This window comes from Pristis pectinata, chromosome 20, assembly GCF_009764475.1.
Source record: "Pristis pectinata isolate sPriPec2 chromosome 20, sPriPec2.1.pri, whole genome shotgun sequence".
Taxonomy (NCBI): domain Eukaryota; kingdom Metazoa; phylum Chordata; class Chondrichthyes; order Rhinopristiformes; family Pristidae; genus Pristis; species Pristis pectinata.
The window spans coordinates 16,861,212-16,887,055 of NC_067424.1; the positions used below are offsets into that span (position 1 = coordinate 16,861,212).

At 40.4% G+C, this 25,844-nt stretch overlaps 1 protein-coding gene across 2 annotated transcripts in view; it reads right to left on the reverse strand.

Moving 5' to 3' along the window:
• The window catches only part of slc6a17 (solute carrier family 6 member 17), a 55,752-nt gene extending 36,036 nt beyond the window's left edge, over positions 1 to 19,716 (reverse strand). The window contains exons 1-3 of one of the 2 annotated variants that reach the window (XM_052034590.1): positions 19,580 to 19,703; positions 11,709 to 11,863; positions 7,384 to 7,787 (exon numbers count right to left, since the gene is read on the reverse strand). In XM_052034590.1, coding sequence (XP_051890550.1) covers positions 7,384 to 7,669 — 286 coding nt within the window. In that variant the 5' untranslated portion in view covers positions 7,670 to 7,787; positions 11,709 to 11,863; positions 19,580 to 19,703. Of the gene's footprint in view, positions 1 to 7,383; positions 7,788 to 11,708; positions 11,864 to 19,579 lie in introns of both variants that reach the window. The other variant, XM_052034591.1, reaches the window with a different exon arrangement.
• Between the last annotated feature and the right edge of the window lie 6,128 nt (positions 19,717 to 25,844).

The following is a 25,844-nucleotide window of genomic DNA, read 5'->3' on the forward strand; positions in this document are numbered from 1 at the left end:
GGTTTAAAGTTGCACTAAAATAATGATCAATTCTTCAGTCATTGATTTTTAACAACTATATTGTTGAGTGTTTCATTCTTTAATGGGCCCAACTATCTCCCACCTAAATTTGAATGGCTGGTTGAATTTTCTGTAGGACAACTGTCTTCAGTGTGTATCTGATCCTATCATTGATGTGTTTTACAGAGAACTAAGGACTTTGTGAATGACTGGAATGTTCCATCACGCTAATCAAAACCCATCTAGGATGGAATTCCAACTGTGCTATTGTGTTGAATTCCAATCACATAACATTGAGTGTTTATGATGCTAGACTGATAACAATCATCAATGTCTCATGGCATTCAAAGAAAATATTTCATGTTAAATAAATAAAACAGAGGACCTTATACTCAGCTGCAGGCATTTCATCAATGTTTGTTTAGAATATACAGAACACTGAAAACAGCCAGAAAAGTTTGCTAACAGGGCCAGCTCAGCCTTCATCTGGTGATCTCATCCAGCTTTCATCTGGTGGTCTCATCCATTCCTCAACTGGTGATCTCACCCAACCTTCATTTAATTACCTCACCCAGCCCTCATCTGAGAACCTCACCTAGTCTGCATGTGGTGACCTCACCAAGTTCTTGTCTGATCGCCTCATCCAACCTGGATCATTGACTTGGTTCAGAAGCAGAAATATCAGCCAAAAGTAGGGAGAGTGATAGTGGGGCACATTACAAAGATTAGATCATTCATGGACCATGTGTACTCCTGAGACTCTCAGGTATTTGCTTGCTTAACCATAGAACTTTGAGAGATAAATTTGAATCAATTTATGCTGACAGTACAAATGAGTCACTGAAATAGAAAGTTAGACAAGCATGAAGCAGGCTAGTGTCTAAACTAATAGTTGTTCATTAGCTCTGACTGAAACAGCACAAGAGCTGAGAGCACCAACGCTACAACATAATATTTAATGTTAGAATTGCTGGCAAATTCATTTAACAATAACAAGTATGTGCAGAAATATTATCTTTATATGGAAAAGTATTTACATATCTCTTCAATATGGAAATAAAGAACTATTCAGGGGTTTGATGTTTTATGAATTGTGTGCTGTTAGGAACATTTTCCATTATGGGCATCTGACATTCATAAACGTCCATTTTCAAGACATGTTCACTAATGTCAACACTTATTGCTCTATTTGCCTTGAGAATGTAGCATGGGTCTTTTTGAATTGCTGCAGTCAATGTATATTTCCCAACATCACTTTGGAGAGCAATTAAGAATCATTGTTGTGGGATGGGAGTCACATACAGGCTCAGATCTGTTAAGAATAGCTGGTTTATTTCCCTAAGGAATATTAATGAACCAACATTCCCATTGCTTAATAATCACTTTCTTTGAGATGGTTAACCACATAAAAAGATGGTGGTTCATCTCAGATGAAGTACAAGTCAGGCAGTGTGTCTAAGAGTGGGCTGGGGGCAGGGTAGTGGCAGTGTGGACTGGGGATGAGGTAACAGTTAGGAAGAGACGGCAAGGAGAGAGTAGTGAAAATCGGGGGAAGAGGGAAGAAACAAAAATCGAGAAAGGGAGAAAGTCATTTAAATAAGGAGATCATAAGTGTGTGTGTGAGAGAGAGAGGGAGAGAGATCAGATTTTGAAGTGGTGATAGTACAGAACAGGATATAGGGAGGGCAGATAACAAAGAGGGGAAGATTGGGAAAAAGGAATTTAAAGAGTATCAAGAGAAGGAAGGGAGAATGAGGTAAAGAATGGGAGTAGAAAGAGGGAAGAATGTTAAGGGATGAAGCAATTGGGAGAAGAAGGGAGAGACCAGAATTGGGAGATCAGATGCAGAAAGGAGGAGATGAGGAGATGGGAATTGGAAGTGGGAGATCTGGATGAGACCTGGCCTGGGAGGTGAACATACAGTGAATTTATGGCTGATGTTATAATGCAGAGTTTGGAGGAGCCAAATTCATTCCTTCTGGTTCTATATTCAGATAAGCAAAAAAGTATATACATTTTCCACTTTGTTAGCAGCCCTCAGCAGCCCTTTAATAGCTGTTGCTTTAGTTGCTGTCCAGATGAGTAGACAATCCACAATTAGTCAGGAAAGCGCTATCCAATTTTGGGAATAGACCCTTATTATGCATGGCAATGGGCTCAATACCTTTGTTTCTTTGTAACAAAGACAACAACCTTTCCCTCAAGGTCAGCCAACAAAAGAACTGGTCATTGACTTCAGGAAAGGGAGTGGTACAAATGCTCCTGTTTACATCAATGACGCTGAGGTAGGGAGGGTTGAGAGCTTCAAGTTCCTAGGAGTGAACATCACCAATACTCTGTCCTAGTCCAACCACATAGGCGCCACGGCCAAGAAAGCTCACCAGGCAACTCTGCTTCCTGAGGAGGCTGAAGAAATTTGGCATGTCCCCTTTAACCCTCACCAATTTTTAATCGATGCACCATAGAAAGCATCTTATCTGGATGCATCACAGCTTGGTATGGCAACTACTCTGCCCGTGACTGCAAGAAGCTGCAGAGAGTTGTGGACACAGAAGCCAGCCTCCCCTGAATAGACCCTATCTACACTTCTCACTGCCTCGGTAAAGCAACCAGCATAATCAAAGACCCCATCCATCCCAGACATTCTCTCTTCTCCCCCCTCCCATTGGGCAGAAGATACAAAAACCTGAAAGCACAAACAACGAAGCTGAAGGATAGCTTCTATCCTGCTGTTATAAGATTATTGAATGGTTCCCTAGTACGATAAGATGGACTCTTGACCTCACGATCTACCTCGGTATGACCTTGCACCTTATTGTCTACCTGCACTGCACTTTCTCTGTAACTGTAATACTTTATTGTACATTCTATTATTGTTTTACCTTGTACTATCTCAATGCACTGTTTTAATGAATTCATCTGTATGAACGGTATGCAAGACAAGTTTTTCACTGTACCTCGGTACATGTGATAATAATAAACCAATTTAATTTATCAATTTAATTTACCAATCCTTAGGTCTCAGCTGGATGATCACACACAGCTCTTGGCAAACTATTATCGGAAGGATATTGTAATGAGGGAAAGTGAAGATTTACTCAGATTAGATCATGACTGAGAAGTTATAAAGTGTAAAAATTGAGGCCTAATTAATCTGGAACAGAGGAAGTTAATAAGAGATTGAATGAAGATCTTTAATATGAGGCAGCATTTCCAACTGGCTGATGAATAGTTAACAAAGGCACAAATTGAGGATTAGCAAAGAGGTGAGAATTGTTTTCCTCCACGTGAGCCATTGTTAAGAATTCATTACTTCCAGTGGCCACTGAAGCAGAGAACATGACAACAGTTAACAGGGGAATGGATAAATAAAGAAAAAAATATGAGGAAGGACATTATGTAGATAACGTCATTGGAAGGTAGCATCAAAGATGAAGGCATGGCATGCAGTCTTCCTCAATGCTATAATTAAATAATTCAACTTGGGAATAAACAGAATTAATAGAGGAGATCAGCACAAAATGACAGAATGGTAATTTTGATAAATATCTATTTGTGCACGAATTGTATGCAAGAAATTTCTGGAAGTTTGGGGAACATTCAGATACTCAACAGTGAAGAAATTTCAATTACAGGTTACTATCTGCGTTAAAGCACATGATGAGACACTGACCTACTTTAGGGAGAGTGATGCCAGCTGCACCAAAAACCCAGGGAGGAACAGCAAAGTGGTGAACAACTCTAGATACAATCATCTCTTATTTCAAACCTCCTCCTCTTTCCACACCAACAATAACTCTTTCCCTCCCAGGACCTTTAAACCATGCAACTCCTTCCCTTCCTTTTCACAAGGTCACATGAAGGATAATGTCACTCAGCCCAGTTTACTCAATCATCCTCTATACTAGTCTGCAGTTCCTCCATCACAACATTGCTTCACCTCTCCCTCCTCTATCCAGGTCCATCGCTCTAGATTAATAGTTCCAAAATACTTCCTTTGCTCATTTCAACCAGCATATCACACTGTGAAATATATTTACCCATTCTATACAGTTTAAAATTAGGCTGTTATTAGATCCTGCCTTGGTCGGCTCCTCCTAAAATAGGTCACTGAGAAATTCCAATACACCCCACCATCACGCGCTCCTCTGCTGCAGAAGCTGTGTCAGGGTCAGAAAGAAGACTCACGAATGGAAATGCCTTATTAAGCCCCTCTTGATTTGACCCTGAAATGACTCCAAATGTAGCTTAGTCTGGGTCAAATTAATTATCATTCAAATGATGCTGTGTGACTGGATTTCAATGTATAAAACTGTAGTCTGCCATTACCACAGCTAGCTTTTCTTCTCGCAATGTGGAGTGACTGTCCCAAATTTCATAGTTTTGTACTTTTGGATTTTTAAATGCAGCATGCTGAAACTAACTTGAAGGGAGGGGGGTATTGCCACCCTGGAGCAGCCCTTTTTCAGATATATTACTGTCCAGGATGAGTTCACAGCATTCCTGGTAGTATGGGATCTTTCCTTGTTTCATGGAAATTATTCAAACCTCAACAGATTAATTTGGTATCTGTCCTATTGCTTTCTGTGAAGCCTGCTTTGTATAAATTAACATAAAACAGTTACAGCACAAAAAAAACAATCCCCAAACTAATCTCACCGGTCATTCAAGAGTGGACCAATGATATGATTTTGGAAACCTTTCTCCAGGATACAGGAATTCCCATCTTGATACAGGATTCCCAGATTAATCCCACTGTTTTACTCTTTCCTCAATACCCTGTATCAATCCAAAACTAATCTCACTCACCCATTCCCCACACCCCCACCTTCTCTCCATATTCTTGCATCAACCCCTCAGTAATTTTACCGATCAACATTCCCTATCATCTTGCATGGGGTAATGGTGACATAGTTGTTAAATTAATAGACTAGCAATCCATAGGTTTGAATATATTATCCGGACACACAAGCTCAAATCCAATCACTGCAGCTGATAAATTTAAATTTAATTAATTAAATTCAAAACAGTTAATTCTCAGTACTAGATTGGTGTCATAGAAGGAAATCTGTTGTTCTTGTTTGGTCTGTCTTATTATATGCATTCATTGTGGCTCAGTATTGATTCCAAACTAATCCCACAATTCTGAGGTCTCCATGTAGCCCTTTCTGAGTCCTAGTACCCCATCCATCCACATTGTTCATATGAACCCCCAGCCCAGTCCAATTTACCATTCTCTCCTCCATCTATATTTCAATACCAATGTCCCCCACTCTCCATAGAGCTCTGTTTTAATCCTAATATGGTCCCATTACTCCATACTGTCTCCAATCCATCTATCGCAAACTAACCCCTTTCACGAGGAGCCAGTAATAACAATGTTAAAAGATCTGTGAAATCTATTGGGGGGCAGGGGAAAGGGAGGACTGTAATCAATAACTTGTGGTGCTGTTTCACGTCACTGCAAGTACTTGAAGAACAGCTGCTAAACTTCTTCCTCACGGTGGTAGGTCAGTAGCATCTCAGATTGCCATGTGACTGAATCAATGCAAAATAACTCAGCTCCCTCACTCTATCCCCAAAGCCCCTTTATTAATCCCAAACTAATCCCAGTGCTCACTGCTCCATTCTCTCCAACCCCACTCAATTGATTGAACCTTAAGAAAAACATTGCTTTGCCCCAACTACAACATTCATGTCATCTCCCCTTTCACTTTTGCCTCTTTGTTTCCTCAGTCCTTACTATCCACTGAGTATTCATGACCATGGAAGCAAAAAGACAAAAGCTGTCATTTCTTTCTAGAGATGAGAGTTTGAGAATAGGAATTAATTTCAGTAATTCCTGTCTCTTTGCACAGATCTAGTGCTTACTAGCTAATCCAATCATTAAATCGCAGGACATCAACTTAATCAGGATAAACAAGTTTTTAGCAAATACAAAGCAAGAAACAAAGCAAAAGGAGTTTAACAGAAATCCACATGACATTTAATTCAGCAATGAGACTCTGCTATATAGACCTAGTACTATAGAACAGCTGGTTACATCCATCATAAAAAAAATTCCTCAACCACACTCCATCCGGATTATGGTTGTATGTTCTTGCCCTTTTCCCTTAGTGCTATCTATTATTGGCTGAGCTTGCTATAATCTGCTGTCTTGAAACTGTTATTCTGGCTGGTCATAGTGAGCCTCATAACAAACCCTCTCATCCAAGAATGTTACTTCATTCAGCATAAGTTCAGTATTTTCACCAGTATTACACATTACTTTGGTAGATAACTAATAAATGGCAATCAAGGAAGTTACGGAGTTAATAAATGAAAATCATTCACAGTCTACATATCGACTTACCATTTTACCGGCAAACACAAAAATAGGTTTAAGCTCAGGTGAACAAGTTCTGCAATGAGACTACACACCAACTTCATCTATTTACTCACTTTTAATCACCAGTCAATAATACAATTAGTGGTAGTGGTCAATGGTGCGTAGCTGGATGACTTCTTGTTTCAATCGAGGGAAATAAACAGTCGCCGTTTCCGATCGATTCCAGCATCTGCAGAATCTCTTGTGTCTTTGTTCTTGTTTCAATTGTTCCTTTCTTGCATATTTTATAAACATTATTGTATTCACAGCTCCTTCAAAATTCCCTTGTTCTTTTCTACAACGGATCCCCCCAAAACTGCAAGTATTTCTCCTCTCTCATTGCGTTTAAATTGCCAGCACTATTTTCTGCAGAGCTGAGCCAGTCATTATGAAATCCTCCAAACCATGGCTGTCCTCAATTCTCTCAACCGTTCCTTCCACCTCTTCTTAACTTCTCAACCCAGCTCCCTCAATCTGTCTTTCTAGCTCCTTTAATCTCTCCCTTTAGCTTCCTTTCTCACTTCCAACTCTCTTCCTTCCTTCTCCTCCCCACCTCTCTCAATCTCTCTTCCAACCTCCTACAATCTCTCCTCCTCACCTAATACCTGCTCCACCTGTCTCTCCTTCTTTAATTTATACACGCACTTCCGATCAGTCTCTCCTTGTACCTCCATCAGTCTCTCCTCACACCACCCTCAGTGCCCCCTCGCATCACCCTCAATCTTGCCTCACACCTCCTTCAATCTCGCCTTCCACCTCCCTCAATCTCCCCTCACACTAGACTCAATCTTGCCTCCCACCTCCCTCAGTCTCTCCTTTTACCTCCCTCATTGCTTCCTCACACCTCCTTTGGTCGCTCCTCACCCGTTAGTCTTTTCTCCCCTCAACCTCCACGCCCCCAACACCCACAGAGTTCCTGAATGCCTCCAACTTCTCTCTATCGCAGTAACGTGTGAAATTGCGATTATTGTTTAAAACCATTCAAGGACGAATGAAATCTGAAACCTATTCCTTACCTCCACCATTTTTCTGACACAGGTAGGGAAAACGCCAGACATTTCCCAGACCCACCGAGTAGCCAATCTGAGCCAGGATATACTGCAGTTTATTGTTCCAGGCTGGCCGATCATCGATCTCCATTGTGTTCTCTACATCCTTGTCCTTGGTGGGTGGGACTCCTCCTACATTGAGCACACTGTGCTTGTAGTCAATAGGTTCTTCTCCAGCAAGGAGGTCGGCGACAGACTCCGTGACAGGCTCATTACTGTGCTCACGTTGTGTAACCTTACTGTTTTTCGGCATCGGTCACACCTATTCACAAAGCTTCACAGATGATGGAGCAGAGGCAGGTGCCGGAGATTCTGGAATATTCCAGTCTCCTTGTGCTTATATAGGCAGTAAGAGTCTTCCACAGGACAATCTAATTACAAAAATAATTACTGGTTAGACAGATTTCTCCAGGAACATTAACATTAATCTGTGAACCCCACACTGACCCTGGAGAATTCCAGAGATGGTTTCAGTGAATCCCCACCACTCACAGACGGTCTCTGAGCTCTCAATCTGCTCCAAGAGAGCGGGGAGAAGAGTGATCCCATCCTGCTCCCAAGGGGCTGAGGGGTGACCTTATTGTGGTTTACAAAATTATGAGGAGCATAGGTAGGGTAGAACATCAGAGTCTTTTTCCTAGGGTGGGGGAGACTAAAACTAGAGGGCATAGGGTTAAGGCGAGAGGGGAGAAATTTAAAGGAGTTCTAAGGGGCAGCAATTGGTGGTTATATGGAACAAGCTGCCAGAGGAGGTGGTAGAAGCAGATACAATTACAGCATTTAAAAGGCATTTAGACAAGCACTTGGACAGGAAGTGGACTTTGAATTTAGAGAGTGAAAGGATGCTCTTGTGTTTATTGCTGGACTTTGTGTCCCCAGTCTTTTCCCTAGCCTTTAAAATGGTCTACTGCAAAGCAACAACCCCAGCTAGGAAGCAGAAGGAAACTAAAGCTATACCAGAGTCAAAACTCACCCAAATGTTAATAACCCTCCACTAGAAGATTTGCATGTTTGCAGGCAAGGTTAAATTAATTTTCATGTTTAATTCTTAACATACTGAGCTGCAGTACTGGTATCATTCCTGCATAATGTGGGACATTGCTAACTACAGGTGGCTTCTGAAGAAAGGGAGTTTAACACTGAAATTTTAATCACAGCTTCCCATAAACAAATGACAGAATGCAAATTCCTCACCTGTGGCTGTCAACAATTAATGCCTTGCAACGGCGATAAACTTGGAAACCTCACATCTAACCAACACTTCTGAATTCTAAAGCTCTGCTTATAAGCACGATAGGATCTTTTGTCTTTGGATCCATGCCTGTATCCCTAATGGTGGACGTGGGCATAAACATCACCATCCAACCTAACATGGAACCTGATGGAAGATTGAATTGTGACACAACAATTATATTTTTCAAGGCTTTCCAAGTCCAGGAAGGATGTCGAAGACATTCACAATTTTCCAACATATGCTTCCAATAGGCAATGCACTCTATAAACAACTTTCATTCCAATAATCTAAAGTATCATGCCACTGTTAATCCCCAGAAATCTCAGTTTAAACTGGTGGTCTGATTTAAAATATATCTGCCCATGAGCTAACAACAATAAAAACAGCCTCTTCCAAATCTCTGGTTGCAGATGATCCAAACAGTTCAAACCAGTGAATAAGAAATAAAATCAAAATGATTTGCTTTCATTTGGGCAAGATGAGAATAATAACACAATCAGTAGATTTAACAATAAATATAAAAAACCTGCTTCATACTACTTGCTTAAATGAGAATAGAGATTAAGATCGAGATTTCAGCTCTTTTGGTGTTGTTCCCTTGCACTCTCCTATTGTTAATCACTCCCCAAATGTGGTCATGCTCAGCAAGACCCTAAGCTCTGCAACTCTCTCCCTTCAACTCTCCACCACTCAATCTTTCCCTCTCTTTCTTTAAAATGCTACTTAAACCTTAGTGCCTTCCTCTGCAGCCTAATGCCAAATTTTAGACAGATTGATGGAAATGGATGGACAGACTAATGTAATATTAATTTTACTCAATTATCTGACTCTTTCCTTTCTGGATTTGGGTGCAGAAAATATTCTCAAACACTCACTTCTGTCCATTTATCAAACTTCCAGTTGAACAATGGAAATGAACTGCACAATAGGAGAAAACTAACCAGAGACACATTCCCAATAGGGAGCATCCCTTAGGTGATGGGGAGCAACACTGTAGCCATGATTCTCTAACCTGCTTTCCATTCCTTTTGAATGTACTCATCTATTCAGTCCCAATCCATTGAATTCATGTTGACACAGTGGGAATATGTTGATGCACTAAATGAGTTTTATATGGATTAAGCGGTATAATAATAAAATATTTTCTAGGTTGCAAAACATGAACTGAAGAGACAAATCCTGAAATACAAGATACCAAGGATGAAACAAATAGGTCAGTCAAGAAATTTTCATTGACATCAAGCTGAGGTTTTAAATGCCTGCTGTACATTCAGTGATAGATGAAGGCTGAGGGAGGTGAGAAGCTTCAAAAATATTATCCATTGTAACAAGACTTAGAAATGGAAATAGTGCAATGACTTACAGTTGCAGAGAGAGAGAAGGAATACACATTGAGTGCAGTTCTGCTCCTTTACTTGCAGTGCCTACCCTCTTTGATGCCAAGATCACAAGGATCTGGTTAGGTTTGAATATTAGAATCAAAGAAGCCTTCAGCTTAAAAGGAGGTCATTTATCCATCACACCTAAATCACCTAAAGAACTGTTTAATTTCATCCCACGCACCTGTGTTTCGCCTGTACATCTGCAAATTGGTCCTTTTCATATTCAATTGCCTTCCTAACATTACTATGGAATCAGATTCCAACACCATTTCAGCTTGTTCATCCCAGACCTTATTAATCCTTGAGATGTGGATATTTCTCAGTTTGCTTTTCTTTCCCCTACTTCCTTGACAAAAATGCTGAATAATTTTTAGTGCCTCTTTTATGTCTTAACCTTCCCTATTCTAATGAGAACAACCAACCTTTTCTTGCTTCTCTACGTACTTAAACTCTTGCATCCCTGAAAAAGTTTGGATAAACGTCCTCAGAACTGTTTACAGCCCTTTATTCCCTCCAGAGATGTAGTGCCAGAAATGGACACAAAACTCCAGCTGAGGCCTAACCCAAGATATGCAGGATATCACTTCCTTGCTTATGCATTCAATGTCTGTATTTACAGAGTTTATAAATGCATTTAATTGTGTTTGATTGAAACCAGAGAGTAAGAGCTGGGGAAAAAAATTCATGAAGCAAATCCGAGAATCATTTCAACAAATAATTAAGAGTTGCTGGCAAGAGGAAACACTACACAATGAAATGGCAGACAGTGGGTTCACACGGACTCCAAGAAACTGCTGACATTGTGGAAGATCCATAACCAAAGGGCAAAGGTTGGGTCTGAATGCCTTATTCATTCAAGCCCATTGGCCTTCTTTGTTCCTGAAACATTTATGGATGAGAACATGGTGTGCAAATGGGAATTAAGGTTTGATGGAACTGTGTAGAGATAACTTTATTCAGTATCTATTGTTACTGTTTGAAGGAAAATGTTGAAGGACGTTCACAATATATTCCACCAGGGTTAAATTGATCTAGGAGAGTTTCGGCATTGTAACGGGAGTTTTGTTTGGTAATTATTGGCAATATAGATAGATCTCTACACTAATGACACTTTTCTGTATCTGCTTCTGGGAATGCTTGAGAGGTCAGCACAGAAGGATCTTGACTCTATGTCCAACCTGTGCTTTACTTGCTCTTAGAAATTTTGATACCGAAATGCAGAAAACTTTTGAGTTTCTGAGTGTGAGCAACCTTCACCTTGAGAAAGATATTTTTAATATCATAGTTGACTATGAGAGGGACAGCAGGAGTTGATGATTTACATTGTAAAATAGCCAGCGAGTAAAGGTGACCTCCATCACTGCAATCATCTTACGTTATACAGAACAGGAAGCAGATAAATCACAGGACCAGCCTGGTGGGACATAAGCATAACAGCAGATTTCTGACCATCCCACAAAGGCCACAAAGAGGCTCTACAATGCTGACATCAAGCAATTGAGCTGAAGAGCACCCCATCCTTTGCCTGAAAAGGATGGTCTTTTCTCCATCTATGCATTGTGTCTGCTGTGTATAGTATCTAGAAAATCCACTGCTGCAAAAGCCATTACTTCTTTGACAGTTCCTTCCAAACCAATGACCTTCAAATCTGGAAGGACAAGGGTTGCAGTACCTACCTCAAAATTCCCCTCCAAGTCACATATCATCCAAACTTGGACCAATATCATCAGCACTGAGGCAAAAACCTGGAACTCCCCCACTCAAGAGAAATGTGGGAATACCTTCACCATTGGGGCTGGAAGATATCCCATCGCCACCTTCTCAAGGGTAACTGGGAATGGGAAATGAAGGTTAAACATACCATGACACCACATTCCATGAATGATTTAAATAAAACAGACTCACGTCTATGCTGATAATACACTCAGCACCCACGGACACTGGAGCGTACATCCCTGTACGCAAATACATGCACACTGACACACACACACACACATATGCATCCTTATACACTTTGACACATCCATATATGTGCACTGATATACACGCTCATCTACCAACTCTGACACATTGATTCACACTCCATGCATACATGTGAACAGGCAGAAACTGACATGCTTGTGCAATATCCAAACACAACTATTAATACATCTGGGAGTTTTGGCACATAGCTGTCATTGAGGTTCCTGATCCACCAGACTCATGCACAGTTGCAACATCAGGGCTGAAAACACAGCCACAAGATCAGCTGGGTGGATAGACCTTTCTGCCTGCTGTGTGATCCAAGGCTCCCTGAGTCTTAGCAGTGTTCATAAGTTACTGGATGCCTGGGTCAAGGTATGGCCACTTGTGAGTAAATAGAAACATCTGAGGCCACTGAGGCCAACTGTGATAGGGGCCTCGTACCTATCTAAGATCAGGTTGCTCTGTACAGTATGAGAGCAGAGCCTGGACCCTATAGTTCCCATATTCTGTAATTGTGTGTGTGTGTGTGTGTGTGTGTGTGTGTGTGTGTGTGTGTGTGTGTGTGTGTGTGTGTGTGTGTGTATGTGTGTTTGTGGCAGATTCCATATCAATTACTCAATAATGCATGACAATGGTGTAGATATCACTCAAGTCTCTTCATCTTGTATTTTGCAATTCAACATATTCACAATGAACAAAAGGATACATGTGTATCAGCAGCGAGTAGAGGTGCTCACGATCAAGACTCAGTCCAGCATTATGGGCTTTACTCATCAAAAGACAGGATCTACCTGCATTTGGAAAGGCAAGGACTGATAAGGGATAGTCAACATAGCTTTGCGCATGGGAAATCATGTCCCTGAAATTCACTGAGTTTTTTGAAGAGCTGACTAAGATGAGTGATAAGGGCAAGGTGGTAGATGTTGTCTACATGGACTTCAGCAAGTTGAGATCATATAGGATCCAGGGAGAGATAGTAGTTGGATACAAAATCGGCTTGGTGGAAAGAGACCGAAAGGTTGTTTTTCAGATTGGAGGCCTGTGACCAGTGGTGTTCTGCAGGGATTGGTGCTGGGTCCCTTGGCATATATATTGATTTGGATGAGAACGTAGGTGGCACATAGGTGGATTAGTAAGTTTGTGGATGAGACCAAAATTGGTCGTGCGGTGGAAAGTGAAGAAGGTTGTCTAAGGTTACAACAGGATCTAGATCAACTGAGAAAGTGGGCAAAGGAATGGCAGATGGAATTTAATTTAGACAAGTACAAAGTGAGGCATTTTGGGAAGTTAAACCAGGACAGGACATACACTGTGAATGACAAGACCCTGGGGAGTGTTATAGAACAGAGAGACCCTGATTCAGTGGACAAATTGGTGAAGAAGGTGTATAGCATGCTTGCTTTCATTGGATGGGGCACTGAGTACAAGAGTTGAGACGTCATATTACAGCTGTATCCAACATTAGTGAGACCGCACCTGGAATATTGTGTGCAGTGCTGGTCGCCATACTATAGGAAGATGTGACAAAGCTAGAGAGGGGGCAAAAAATATTCACAAGGATGTTGCCAGGTCTGGATGGCTTGAGTTATAAGGAGAGACTGGATAGGCAGGGACTGTTTTCCCTGGAGTGAAGGAAGCCGAGAGGTGACCTAACAGAGATTTATAAAATCATGAGGGGCATAGGTAAGGTGGATGGTTATAGTCTTTTTCCCAGGGTCAGGAGTCTAAAACTAGAGGTCATAGTTTTAAGGTGAGAGTGAAATGATTTAAAGGGTACTTGAGGTCAAGTTTTTCACACAGAGGTTGGTGGGAAGTGGTTAAGGTACATTTACAATGTTTTAAAAACATTCGGGCAGGTTCATGGATAGGAAAGGTTCAGAGGAATATGAGCCAAATGCAAGCAAATGGGACAAGCTAAGGAAAGCACCTTGGTTGGCATGGGTGGGTTGGGCTGAAGGGTCTGTTTCTATGCTGTATGATTCCATGGCTCTATGACTCCCAATTTGCACCAGGACGGGTCAAATGAGAAGTAGATGAGGAGAAGTATGAGGTATGGTTGGAGGGTGTAGTGATGATGGACTGGAGGTAGGGGTGTTGGGAATACTGGATGTTAGTATCGGAGTCATTGGGTATAGGTGACAAGGTCACTATATTACAATGTGTGTGAAATCATCAGCATTGGAAGCTATAAAGGCAGATTCAATCTCATTAAATTGAAGTGATAGATGGTGATAAACACAGAGGTATGTGTAACATGGCTACAGACAGCACAAATCTATCAGCTAATACAGACAGGAAATGGCAGACAATGGCTCCTAGATGCCATACTCTGCAATTAAAGTTTGTATCACCCCAGGAGGCCACATGACTAGCAATGGTGCTATGTACACATAATGTGCTAACAGTACCAATGTATAAAATCGATAACACTGTGATTGTATAGACTGAATGACACTATGAATGTAAACAGTCATGCACTGTTTTTTGCACTTATATATATTGTTATGAATAAAGTTTATTTTTGAAAATATTATTGTTATGTGAATGTGCGCATGCATTTGCATGAATGTGTATGTATGTTTGTGTGTGTAAAGGTGGAATTACCTCTTCATGTTTCTATATGTATCTGGTTTAGTCTGCAGTTACAGTATGTCTGACCATATGTGTATGAACATTTATGTATTTTTGTTTTTGCAGAGAAATTTATGCACTTGGGTATATGCATTTGTGGCATGTATTTAGCTGATGGGTTCATGCATTTACATGGATATGTGTTTGTATGTTTATTCCTATGTGTGTTTTTGTATATGTGTGTTTATTGTGTGTCTGGATTTGTCTCTTTCCATGTGTATATTTGCCTGTTTAGGTGAATGTGCCTGCCTGTTTCATACTAATACAGAGTCTGCATCCTTATGTCTACATGCAAATCAATGCTTCAGTTGTGGCTCCGAGTTTAGAATCTAAAGTGTTTCTCTCCAGTGATGATGTCAGGATATATCTGACCTACATTGACAGTTGAGACACAGCACTAGAGGCAGTCAAACATTCTGCTGCATTTTTCACCTTGATAGCTTCTGGAGATAACAAAGTGAATACTTCCTCATCCTTTATCCAAGGGCATTTAGCAGTTTTGGCATTTCCCACTTTTCCTTATAAGACTCGGACCTTCATTTTGCCTGGCTAACCCAACTGACCCAATTAAGTCAGTTAATGAGTTTAGATTTCCTTCCTTTCTTTCTGCTTCCTTCTTCCTGCATGTTCACAATTCATCATAATAGACTCATTTAAATCTCAGAATCCCAACACTATCAATCTTCTCACCTCTCACAAAGCTTTCCTTCATACTAAGATCTTTTAAAACCCCAGTTTATTAACTTATTACTTGTCAATTTATTTTTAATATCTCTAGGATTTATCATGGGAGTTGGCTGTTTTAGCATAACTGTAAGAACGTTTGCGTGTCTTATACTGAAGATCCATTTGAAGGAAATTCTGTTTCCCAAATATTTCCATAGGACCTTCCTACCATTGCTGCACTTGCTAAGGTCATTGTGTGGCCTAAATCCTTGGATGCAGATTCCGAATCAAAGTAAGTCCCTATAAATTCAAACAGCATCAGACTCTAGCATCCAGATCAATAAAGGGCTGTTATCTGTATGTGCTATCATTTCTTAACTAAGCTTTTGGATCACACTCATAAGCTATATTTACATTCAAACATATGGAAGTCCTTTAAATCAGAGTAGTTATATAATTTTAAATAACATGATGCTTCTGTCTACATGTATACAATGGGCATGGAGAAACTAAGGACTGGGGGTGCAATGATTGCCTTTTCATCTCTGAGAACCAGAACTGGATGAAGGTCAGAGTGATGCAATAAGGACCCCAGCAAATGAGTAAGTGTTAGATTATCTTTCGTTCAAATTGGTTGTTGTGCTCAGAGGTTAAGGGAAAAACTGTTGCAAGAAACGTAAACTACAGTAAGCATGATTTTCCTCTCATAATCCACATCGACTTTCCCCAATCCTTATATTAATATTTTCTAAGTGTCTGTTACCACTTCCTTAATAATGGATTCTAGCATTTCCCTATGACTGATGTCATGCAAACTAATCTGTAGTTCCCTGTTTTCTCTTTCCCTCTTTCTTAAGCAGTGGGGTTATTTTTGCTGCCTTCCAGTCTGTAGGAACCATTCTAAAATGTACATGTAAATATTTTGGAAGGTGACAAGCAGTACATCCACCACCTTCGTGATGAGAATTTTAGTTTCATGTTTGCTTTATTTTCTGATTTGAATCTTTATCCTAATCTAGAACTATAATTTAACTTAATTGCACAAATTAAGCTTTAATATTTTAGTAGCTTCAATATCTCAAAAAGATCACATCCTAGATGTCAAGGCTCTTCACTCTTTTCTCACAATGTAAGATATCATACAGAAAAAAATCAGTTGAATGAGTCATTGTCTGCCTCTGGGACTTGAATATTTCTCTATGTCTCACAACTGGACTGAACTGATTAAAATGGGACATATCTTCCTCTGACGTGTTGTTTATTTGTAACTATTAAAATTGGTTGCACTAAATTATCTGGACATTTATATCTTACGTGTAAGAAGACCCTACAGACTCTTTTAATCTCAATCTCAGCTCTACTAATAAGATTATTACCATTATATCTTTGCATGACATGGACACCATTGAATTCTAATGGCTATTGTTCTGCCCACTGACATTTTTAAACTAACTCTGTAATTATTGAGATGTCTATACAATGTGAAAGTAAACTATGAAGACAAAGAACATTACGGGTTGATTCCTTGAATTAGCTGATGAGTCAAGAAATTGGTGCAAATTCTGTAAATGACACTATCTCTCAGGATTAAAGAGGACCAAAAATAAAATCTGTCATGGTTCCTGACTCATTTTTGCCTGTATTCTAACTTGTACCAAGTCCTGTTTACTCATTACCCCTTTACTTGCACTGATGCATGGTCTCATTTTGAAAACCGTTTTCTTTAAATTTAAATCTTTTCACAGCCTCATTCCCCTCTATTTCTTTAACCTCTTCCAGCCCTACAATATTCAGTGACCTCTGTACACTTTTAATTCTGGCCTCTTCTGTATCTCTGATTTTCGTCACTTCCTGTAAATGGCTCTGCCTTCAAATGCCTTGCTTCCAAAGCCTAGAATTCCCACCTTTAACTTGCCTGCTTCATTACCTCTCTCTCCTACTTCCAGTCACATCTTAAAACCTATCTATTTAATCAAGATATTGGTTAGTTTCTTCTTCGTGTTTGATAACTGTCCTGTGAAGCACCCTTGGGCATTTGGGATGTTTTATTATGTTGCAGGTGCAGGACGTTGTTGCTGTTCTTTTGGGGCAAACTCATGTTGTTTTTCTCATTTGGGCAAATTTTCATCTTAAAGTAGGATTCCTTCAGGTTTGTATTTTTTTTTCAAAATATATGAATTATGACTATGTGAATTAACTGAGAATTCATGTCCCAAGACTAAAGTTTAATTATTTAAACACATTATAGGGCAGGTTTTGAATTTTTCTAGGAGCACTGAGACCACAACAAACCATGATTATAAGCAGTGAAGGAGATACTGTTACAACCTAAAGGTTTAGGTAAAATTAATATGTTGTATAAACCGCCAAACACTGATTGAATTGAGCTGTAACTTACCTATCACTACCTGTCATTCTCCATATAAACTACCCAAACCTTTTGATTTGATTCCAGCCTGCAACTTACCAGAATCTTTTATTCCATATGCAGCACTCAGTAGGAGACCAATCGTAACTCACTTCCAGGTAACCTACATTTTATATATAAATCCCTTGAGCCTCTCCGAAGCTCACTTCCAAATATCTGGTGTTAGATTAACTTTGTCCACTTCCACACCCCAGAATTCTCAACTCATTAGGGAGCACCAAGAGCTAAACAATTAAATTAATTCACTATGCATGAACTAAACTCTTCAACTGAGTTGAATCTTTATTTTAATTCCTTCATTTTTGGGGGGGAATTCATATTGTCCATCCCCAGTGCACTTCAGAAGGTGGTAGTGGGCTGCCTTCTCAAACTGCTACAGTTCATCTGGTGAAGGCACTCCCACAATACCTTTGAGTTGGTGAGTTCCACGATTCAGACCCATATCCCTATCTGTTCCTCTGTTATCTATATATAAAAGTCAACAAAACCCTTTGACTCAGGCCTCCAGTTCATTCCCAGGGTCCCTTTTTGTTTACATATGTCCCTGAAATCTCTCAATTAGACTGCACCTTTTGTCTCAATCCAAGTTATCTGTCATATGCAGAGCAAGTTGCGAAAGTTGTTAAAAAAGCACAAGGTTTAATTGTATTTAAAAACACAAGCATAGAATAGACTGTAAAAGTAAAAAGATCATACCAGAACATAATAATCATTTGTTAGGCAGTGCTCCATGATTGATCGCTATTACCCACAAGTTAGAAACGACGTTACTCGTGTATCCGGCTGCAATTGGTTGTTAGCAGAGGACAACATTTCTGATCGACAGGGAAATAAGCCAATAGGTGCAGGAGTGGGCGGAGTGAAGACAGCCTCCTGCCAGGGAGGTGCCAATGTTGGGGGCGGGAACCCTAAGACCAGTTGAATCTCCTTTGCTTAAAAAAAGTGGAGGATGTAGAACAATATCAAAACGACCTGAAGTTCTCGTCAGTAGCGATAAGAGAATGACTTGATTTTTAAAATAAAATGGTCCAATACGCATTCGATTGCACTGGAGTGCAAAGCGCATCCGCGGCGCAACCCAACCTGGTCCATTTCCAGGAGGCAGCTCGGAACTTCAGTGGACAGACTGATGCATCAGTGCAAACGGCCTGACCATCGGCAGCGTCCGCACAGCCAATCTCACCCAGTGCTGAGCCGGCCCCCTTTAATATCTCCATGCAGACTGTGTCTGCAAAGAGACGGGGCAAGTTTGGATGACATTCACAGATCATATTTATTCAGGGTTGCATCGCCTAAATGCAAAACTGAATTTGTTTATTTTTCCTTTACCGCCTTAACCTTCCACTCTAAGCGTCGAAAATATCCACTTGATTCCAGCATCTGAGCTTCATTCAATGGAAGCAAAAGTCATTCTCTACCCTCCAGAGAAATGGCATCGATTCTTATTAAGCATCACATTATCTTAAAGGAAATTAAAACATGACGATTCAGTCATTCCACCCTCCCAATCCTGTCACTACTGTTTAGAAAATCTTGGTTAATTCAAACACAGAGAGCATTTGAAACATTCTGATGGTCAACGGATTCGCACGACTCAGAATCTAATGATTCAAATGTTAATTTGGTGTGGGGAGAATGAACTTTACCTCCAAATGCACCTCGGAGTTATCAAACATACACCAACCTTACATCCACTGTCAGCTCCAGAGGGCAACATGGATTGCAAACATTAATAATTCAAGCATCTGCTATTTATGTCAGCTTGGGGGTTGAGCATTTTGTCGAGGTTCCTACGCACATTGAAGGTGAAAACTGAAGAAATCCGCCCTCAATAAAACTGGCAATTCTGCAACTTACCAGCGAGTAATCAGTGCAAATATACCAGACACGATGCAGCAGCCGAGGGATGGAACTGGAATAGAAATCAACTGAAAGGATGAGAAAGAGGCAGAGGATTCCGGTGTTAAGATTAAAAAACCCAAACAAGTAGTGACTCCAAATCAAAATCCAGGGTGGAAACGTCCTCACGCATTGACGCCAGCAGCGTATACATTCCGCATCATCCCTCAGACTAATAATAGCATGCCATATGAATGGGGAAAAAAATGAAAGTTTATCTCAGGGGAGGGATTGGATTGAGAATACTGTGGGCTGTCATGTTTAAATACCCTTTCAATGTTCGTGCGTCACTGATTAATGTTGAATGCTGTGTACATAGGTGGGATGCAATGTGCTCAGATCACAGGAAAATAATCTCAGTGCAAACTGAGAGATAGCTGGTGACGCAGAACTAAGTCAATGGGAGAGACACCAGCTTCGGTCCTGGGGCTGGGACGGGTCCAGGTGAGGGCTGGGCTTGGGGGTGGGGGAGGGTGCTGCCGGGCTGCCTAATGAAGGGTAGATAGGTGGGTTGGGGAGTATGGATTGAATGGAAGGTTGGATGCATAGTTGAAGGAGGTAAGGATGAGGGTCTGGATGAGGGTCTGGATGAGGGTGGTCTGGCTGGATACATGGAGGGATAAATGGATGACAGAGGTGACCAGGGCTGGGTAGGCAGGTAAAGGTGGGCTAGTTGAGTTGGTGGGGGTGGGCTGCATTGACAGGTAGGTTGATTTCCCCGGAAACATGGTGGAATGAGGAGAGGGACGATGCAGGAAAGGATGGACCAGTGAAGATGGTCTCCTTAGATGGATGGAGAGGTGGCTGCCTGGCCAAGGAGGAGGAGGATGCAGTGAGGGTGGTGGCCTGGATACATGGAGGGATGGATGCATGGCTGAAGTAGATGAAAATGAGGAGATTAGTGTATGTTGCTGATGTAAATTAATTAAAAGGGCTCATCAGTGTTGAGTGAATTGTATTCAGTTGTAGCACTTGGTTGATAATATTTAGGTATGAATATTTGATGTTGTCCTCTTCAACTAATGGACAGTGTTTTCAACCTCGGTAAGGTTACTAGATTGACAGGAGAATATAAATTGTGATAGGTTAATAAATCATTTAATAACAGGAACATAAGTGGTTGATAATATGGTTGATAATCAGGTTAGTGTGTGGTTAGTAAAGTGACTAATAAATGAGTTCATAACATGATTGGTGATGATGAATAACTGGGTTCATAAAGCAGAACAGCACGTTGCCCATAAGTGCATTGAATGTTGGGACCTAACATTCATTAATAGAAAGGTTAATCCAGATAACTTTTCTATCTGGGAATTAATGTGGATGCAGTAGTGAAAACTGTTAACACCATATTTTCCAGTTTATCTCTGATGACCCATTTCTCTTCTATATGCTAAACAAGCAGACAAAGAATTTTCATTGAGTGTCACTTACATTCTTCTTGGGTCTATTGATGATCACCATGAACTCCAATGTTGATTATGTGAAGTTAGAGAAGTTCGTAACAATGGCAGAATTGGAGAATCCAGTAGTCAGTCTGTGATTTGTAACTGGGGAAGATATTTTTCATTCAGTGTTGAACAAGGTGACAACAGTATTTTTCTGACCTAAACTGTACAATATATTTGTGAGTAGGCCTCATGAGATGAAGAGAATTAACCATATGTATTTCCTTGTGTATCTGGTTCAATAAAATTAAAATATTACCTTGTGCTATACCCAAGCTGAACCTGGTGCAGTGTCAACATGCACTTCTTGGTGTGTTCCCTGGCATACCACATGCTGAATCTCTGTTTGCCCATTGTGCATTTTCCCATCCCTCCTGTGTATATCCCAGTCAATGTCCATGTTGACACAAGTGCTTCATAGTGGGGTTATAAACCCTTTTGGTGGGCAATACTTTTGCTGTTGTTGCAACAAGCAGAGGAGGCTAACATTCTGTCCTTGGTCATTTGGTCCTGGTGTCAATAGCTCAATCTCTGAAAGGGGAATATCCTAAACAAAAGTCAGTGGTTTGAGTGTGGTCTGGGAGAGAGATTGCTTTCATGGGAAATCCGGAATTGTCTGAAATGAGAATATTACATTCATTAAAGAAGCAACAATGGGATTATCATAGCCAGGACAGTTAGAATACTGGAAAAGTGAGATCTAAGGTCCTTTCTCCAAATGTAAATCTGTATGATTGGCTTTAATTTCATCCTTTTCATAGCAAGTACAGTGTAATTTAAAAATGCAATTTACTGCTTTACACCTTGAGTCACAGGGCACAGAGCAGATTCTTAACTGACATGAGAGATTTTGGAAATCTGCTGAGAATATTCGGCTCTCAAAGGATTAGTGTTCTCTGGAAATAAGAAGAAATGTCAAACAGAAGACAGAGTAATTTTTTATCTTGTTGGAGATGGATCATAACCTGTTGGGGAATGAGCAGTGAGAGAAACAAAGGACTGCAGATGCTGGAATCTAGATGAAAAACACGATGATGCTGAAGGAACTCAGCAGGCCAGGCAGCATCAGTGGAGAAAAGCAGGCGGTCAATATTTCGGGTCAGGACCCTTCTTCAGGATTGAAGATAGGAAAAGGGGAAGCCCAATATATAGGAGGGAAAAGCAGAACAGTGATAGGTTGTCAAAAGAGGGGAGGCAGGGTGGGCACAGGGTGATGATAGGTAGATGCAGGTAAGAGATAGTGAGAGGCAGGTGCAGGGGGAAGAGGGGAGACCAGTGATGTCTGTGTCTTTGGCTGGATACAGCGCGCCCAGTTTTTGGCAGATTGTCAAAGAAGATTGACAGCCACTTTTTTATTAGCCTTATTGTATTCTACCTTCAATTCAACCCTTCATTTATGAAAGTGACCACATCCACAGCCATTGCATCCTATACTCCATTGTCCTGCACATCCAATCAGAATAGTAAAAAAACACATGAATGTGTGAAAAATAATGGACAGCAAAAGACTGTCTGATAATACAATATATCTTCAACACATCCCACCCAAACCCACGTTAGCTACCAGAAAAATGTCTGGAGAAAATCCCAAACCAGTTTTATTTTTCAAGAGAGTTTTTCTATCTTTTACATAATTTGTAAGATTGTGATTCTAATTTCAATGTTTAACACTTCTACCTAAAGCATCTGAAATGCTGCAGGGGAATTGGGAGGGATATGGCAAAAGTTTCTATCAGAATGGGATGACACTGAGTGAATCAGTTGTCCCAGAAACTCCCTCATTTATACCATGTTATGGAGCTTGTCCAATGTAATTAACCTTTTCACTTTGTTACTTCACTCTTCCATCGTTCTGGAATGGAGTTTCATGGATCACATGCTTCACCCACCAGTCATCACTCCAAAAGCTATTAAGCTATTTAATCAGAGTTCCTAGACAGTCCTGATACATTTCCCTTTGCATATATTCTTCAGTAAAGCTGTGATCAAAAATGTGGTTAGGAGCAGGAACCCTGTGACTGGAACGGAAATCCAGAGTGTGATAGAGAGTGGGGATCATTTGATTGGGAGTATGATCAGGTGAATGATTGAGAGTATAATCCTGTGCGTGTTTGGGAGTGTGTGTGTGTGTGTGTGTGTGTGTGTGTGTGTGTGTGTGTGTGTGTGTGTGTGTGTGTGTGTGTGTGTGTGTGTGTGTGTGTGTGTGTGTGTGTGTGTGTGAGATCAGGAATACAAGTGTATATCTGACGACTTGTTTCAGCAGTGGGCTCTGGAGTATGTTAATTAAGAGAACCAGATTCAAAAATTGGTAACAAATCATACAAAATCAGCAAATATACAAATCTGATGCTCACATTGCATTTTAGATCTATATTCATATTTGGATCATATTGGTAACTAAAAAATATGCTAATGTCCTGGGACTGCCTTCCCAGCAGCAGAGTGGGAGCACCAGTACCACATGGATGGCAGAGAGCCAAATGTCACCAGTGCCTCCTCAAGCACAACAAATGATGGGCCTTAAATGCCAGCCTTGGCAGGAATGCCCACATCCAGAGGATGAACAATTTAAAAAAACATTTGCACTTGAGAGCTTCAATCGCCCAGCCTTGTTGAACAGCCTGTGGGGGTAGAAACTTGAGTGGGCCATTCTTTGGTTTCCCTGCTCATTGGTGAAGTCTGACTGGAAATGCGTACATGTTTTGTTCCTCTCCTGGTTCAGAATTCAGCACCTCAAATGTAAACAAACCAAACATCAAGATGTTTCTATGAAGCTCAACTCTGCACTATTTTAATGTCAGGTTTAGTCCAGGTCAGCCCCATTGTCAGTGTTCAGATTGTACTGAATATGCCAATATCATCTGATTTGCTAATACATTCAGCCAGATGTGGACCCACAGCCCATTAAACGTATTACACATATCTCACACGTGGTCACATGCACATCCAAGCACTCACACACAAATGAGCACACACACATACACACACCCACAAACTAACAAACAAACCCAAGGACGGAAAACCCCATATATCTACTGATAACCAATGCAAATGTATAAGCACAATCACACAGATCCCCTTGTATATTGTGCATATATTCACATACATACAATTAAGCACCCATATCCATATGACCTGCACACATCCTCACATGAACACCTGCCATCACAACCCCATACAAGCACGTATCTTCACATGCACAAGCACACCTGCATACCCAACATGCATACATTTACATAACCACACATATATCCATACCTTCACACTCTCACGTGCAGAAGCTTACATTTCACTTCCTCACATACATGTTGAAAATTTGTCCAGCAAAGAAATTGCCTGCATTTGTAGCTATAAACATGCACCAGAGAGGCCCTGGAGCTAGCCCATTCTTCCTATGCTGATTGTTCATCTGCATTTCTCTTCTTAATCTGCCAACAGGCTAGATTTTGCTTTTTGCCAATTAATAACCAGCACAGTGCAACTGATGAGCGGATTATCTCATAATAACGCAGTAAGTATAAATAGCCAGGCACGTGGCTGAGAAAGCCAGTAATTATCTGGACTGATTTATGGTCCATTGCAAAGTCCCTCCATTTTTTTTTCTCTGTATGTCCCAATACTTGGGCTGCTTTTGTAGTCACATTAATGCAATTATTTAATAAACCCTGATTACCCAAAGTTTTGATCCATTGCAATCAATGTATTACTGCTTGCAATTAAAAGGAGACAAATTGGTCAGTGGGATTGTTACTTTCTTTGAGCAAAGTTATTCTTTCAGCTTATTGGAATGATGGATATGTTATCTGTGAGTTACAATTAATCAGGCTGAATCATTCCAATTTAATTGAAGCTTATTATGAAGTTTATTTTCAAGTATTTGCTTGTCAAGTTTGATGACAGTTCTGATGGAAGGTCATCATTTTGAAATGCTAGTTCTGTCTCCACAGATTCTGTGTGATCTGCTGAGTATTTCTAGTATTATCTGTTTTTATTTCAGATTTCCAACATCTGCAGTATTTTGATTTTTCTCCTTCTTATTATCCCCATCTGGCATTGCTCCACAGTCTAACTGTGGTTGTTTTCTAACCTTGCTCCGAAGATGCATCTGCAACCATCTCCCTACCTGATAAGCCTCCTTAAGATAAGAAACCTCCTGGAAGCCTGCCATGTTTTTCTGATAGCCCCATAATCCACATAATACAGATATGGCAGACCCAGCAAAATAAAATTCATGTTTTATTAAGTGGAATTCTGTAATTTTCCAGGATTTTTATTTTGGTGATTCAGGATCCCATTCTGTAATTACCTCTTTTGGAAGCAAATCACAATTCCATGCAGAATCCCACCATACATAAAATAGTGCTCCTTAGTTGACCGAACAAATAAATTGAACACATATTGGAATGCTGGAAGGTACAGAATGTGTTATATTCAAAACCATCATAAGACATTGCAAATGTGGATTGTGGAACCAGGTCCATGGGTGTAATGAAGTGTTTTTCATTTCCCCATAAATAAAGTGCAGTAATTAATTAGAAATGACTTACTGGCCAAATATGACATTGTTGGTTATCATTGGGACAGTTGTAGAACCATCAGTAGTCATTGGGTGAGTTATTGAATCACTAATTGTTATAGGGCTAGTTATGTTATTATCGGCAGTTATTGATGTTATATTCAGCCATTTGCGGCATTTTTATAATTATTTGGATAGTTATAGATTCACCAACAGTTATTGAACCAGTTATAGTATTGTCAATGCTTCTTATAATTGT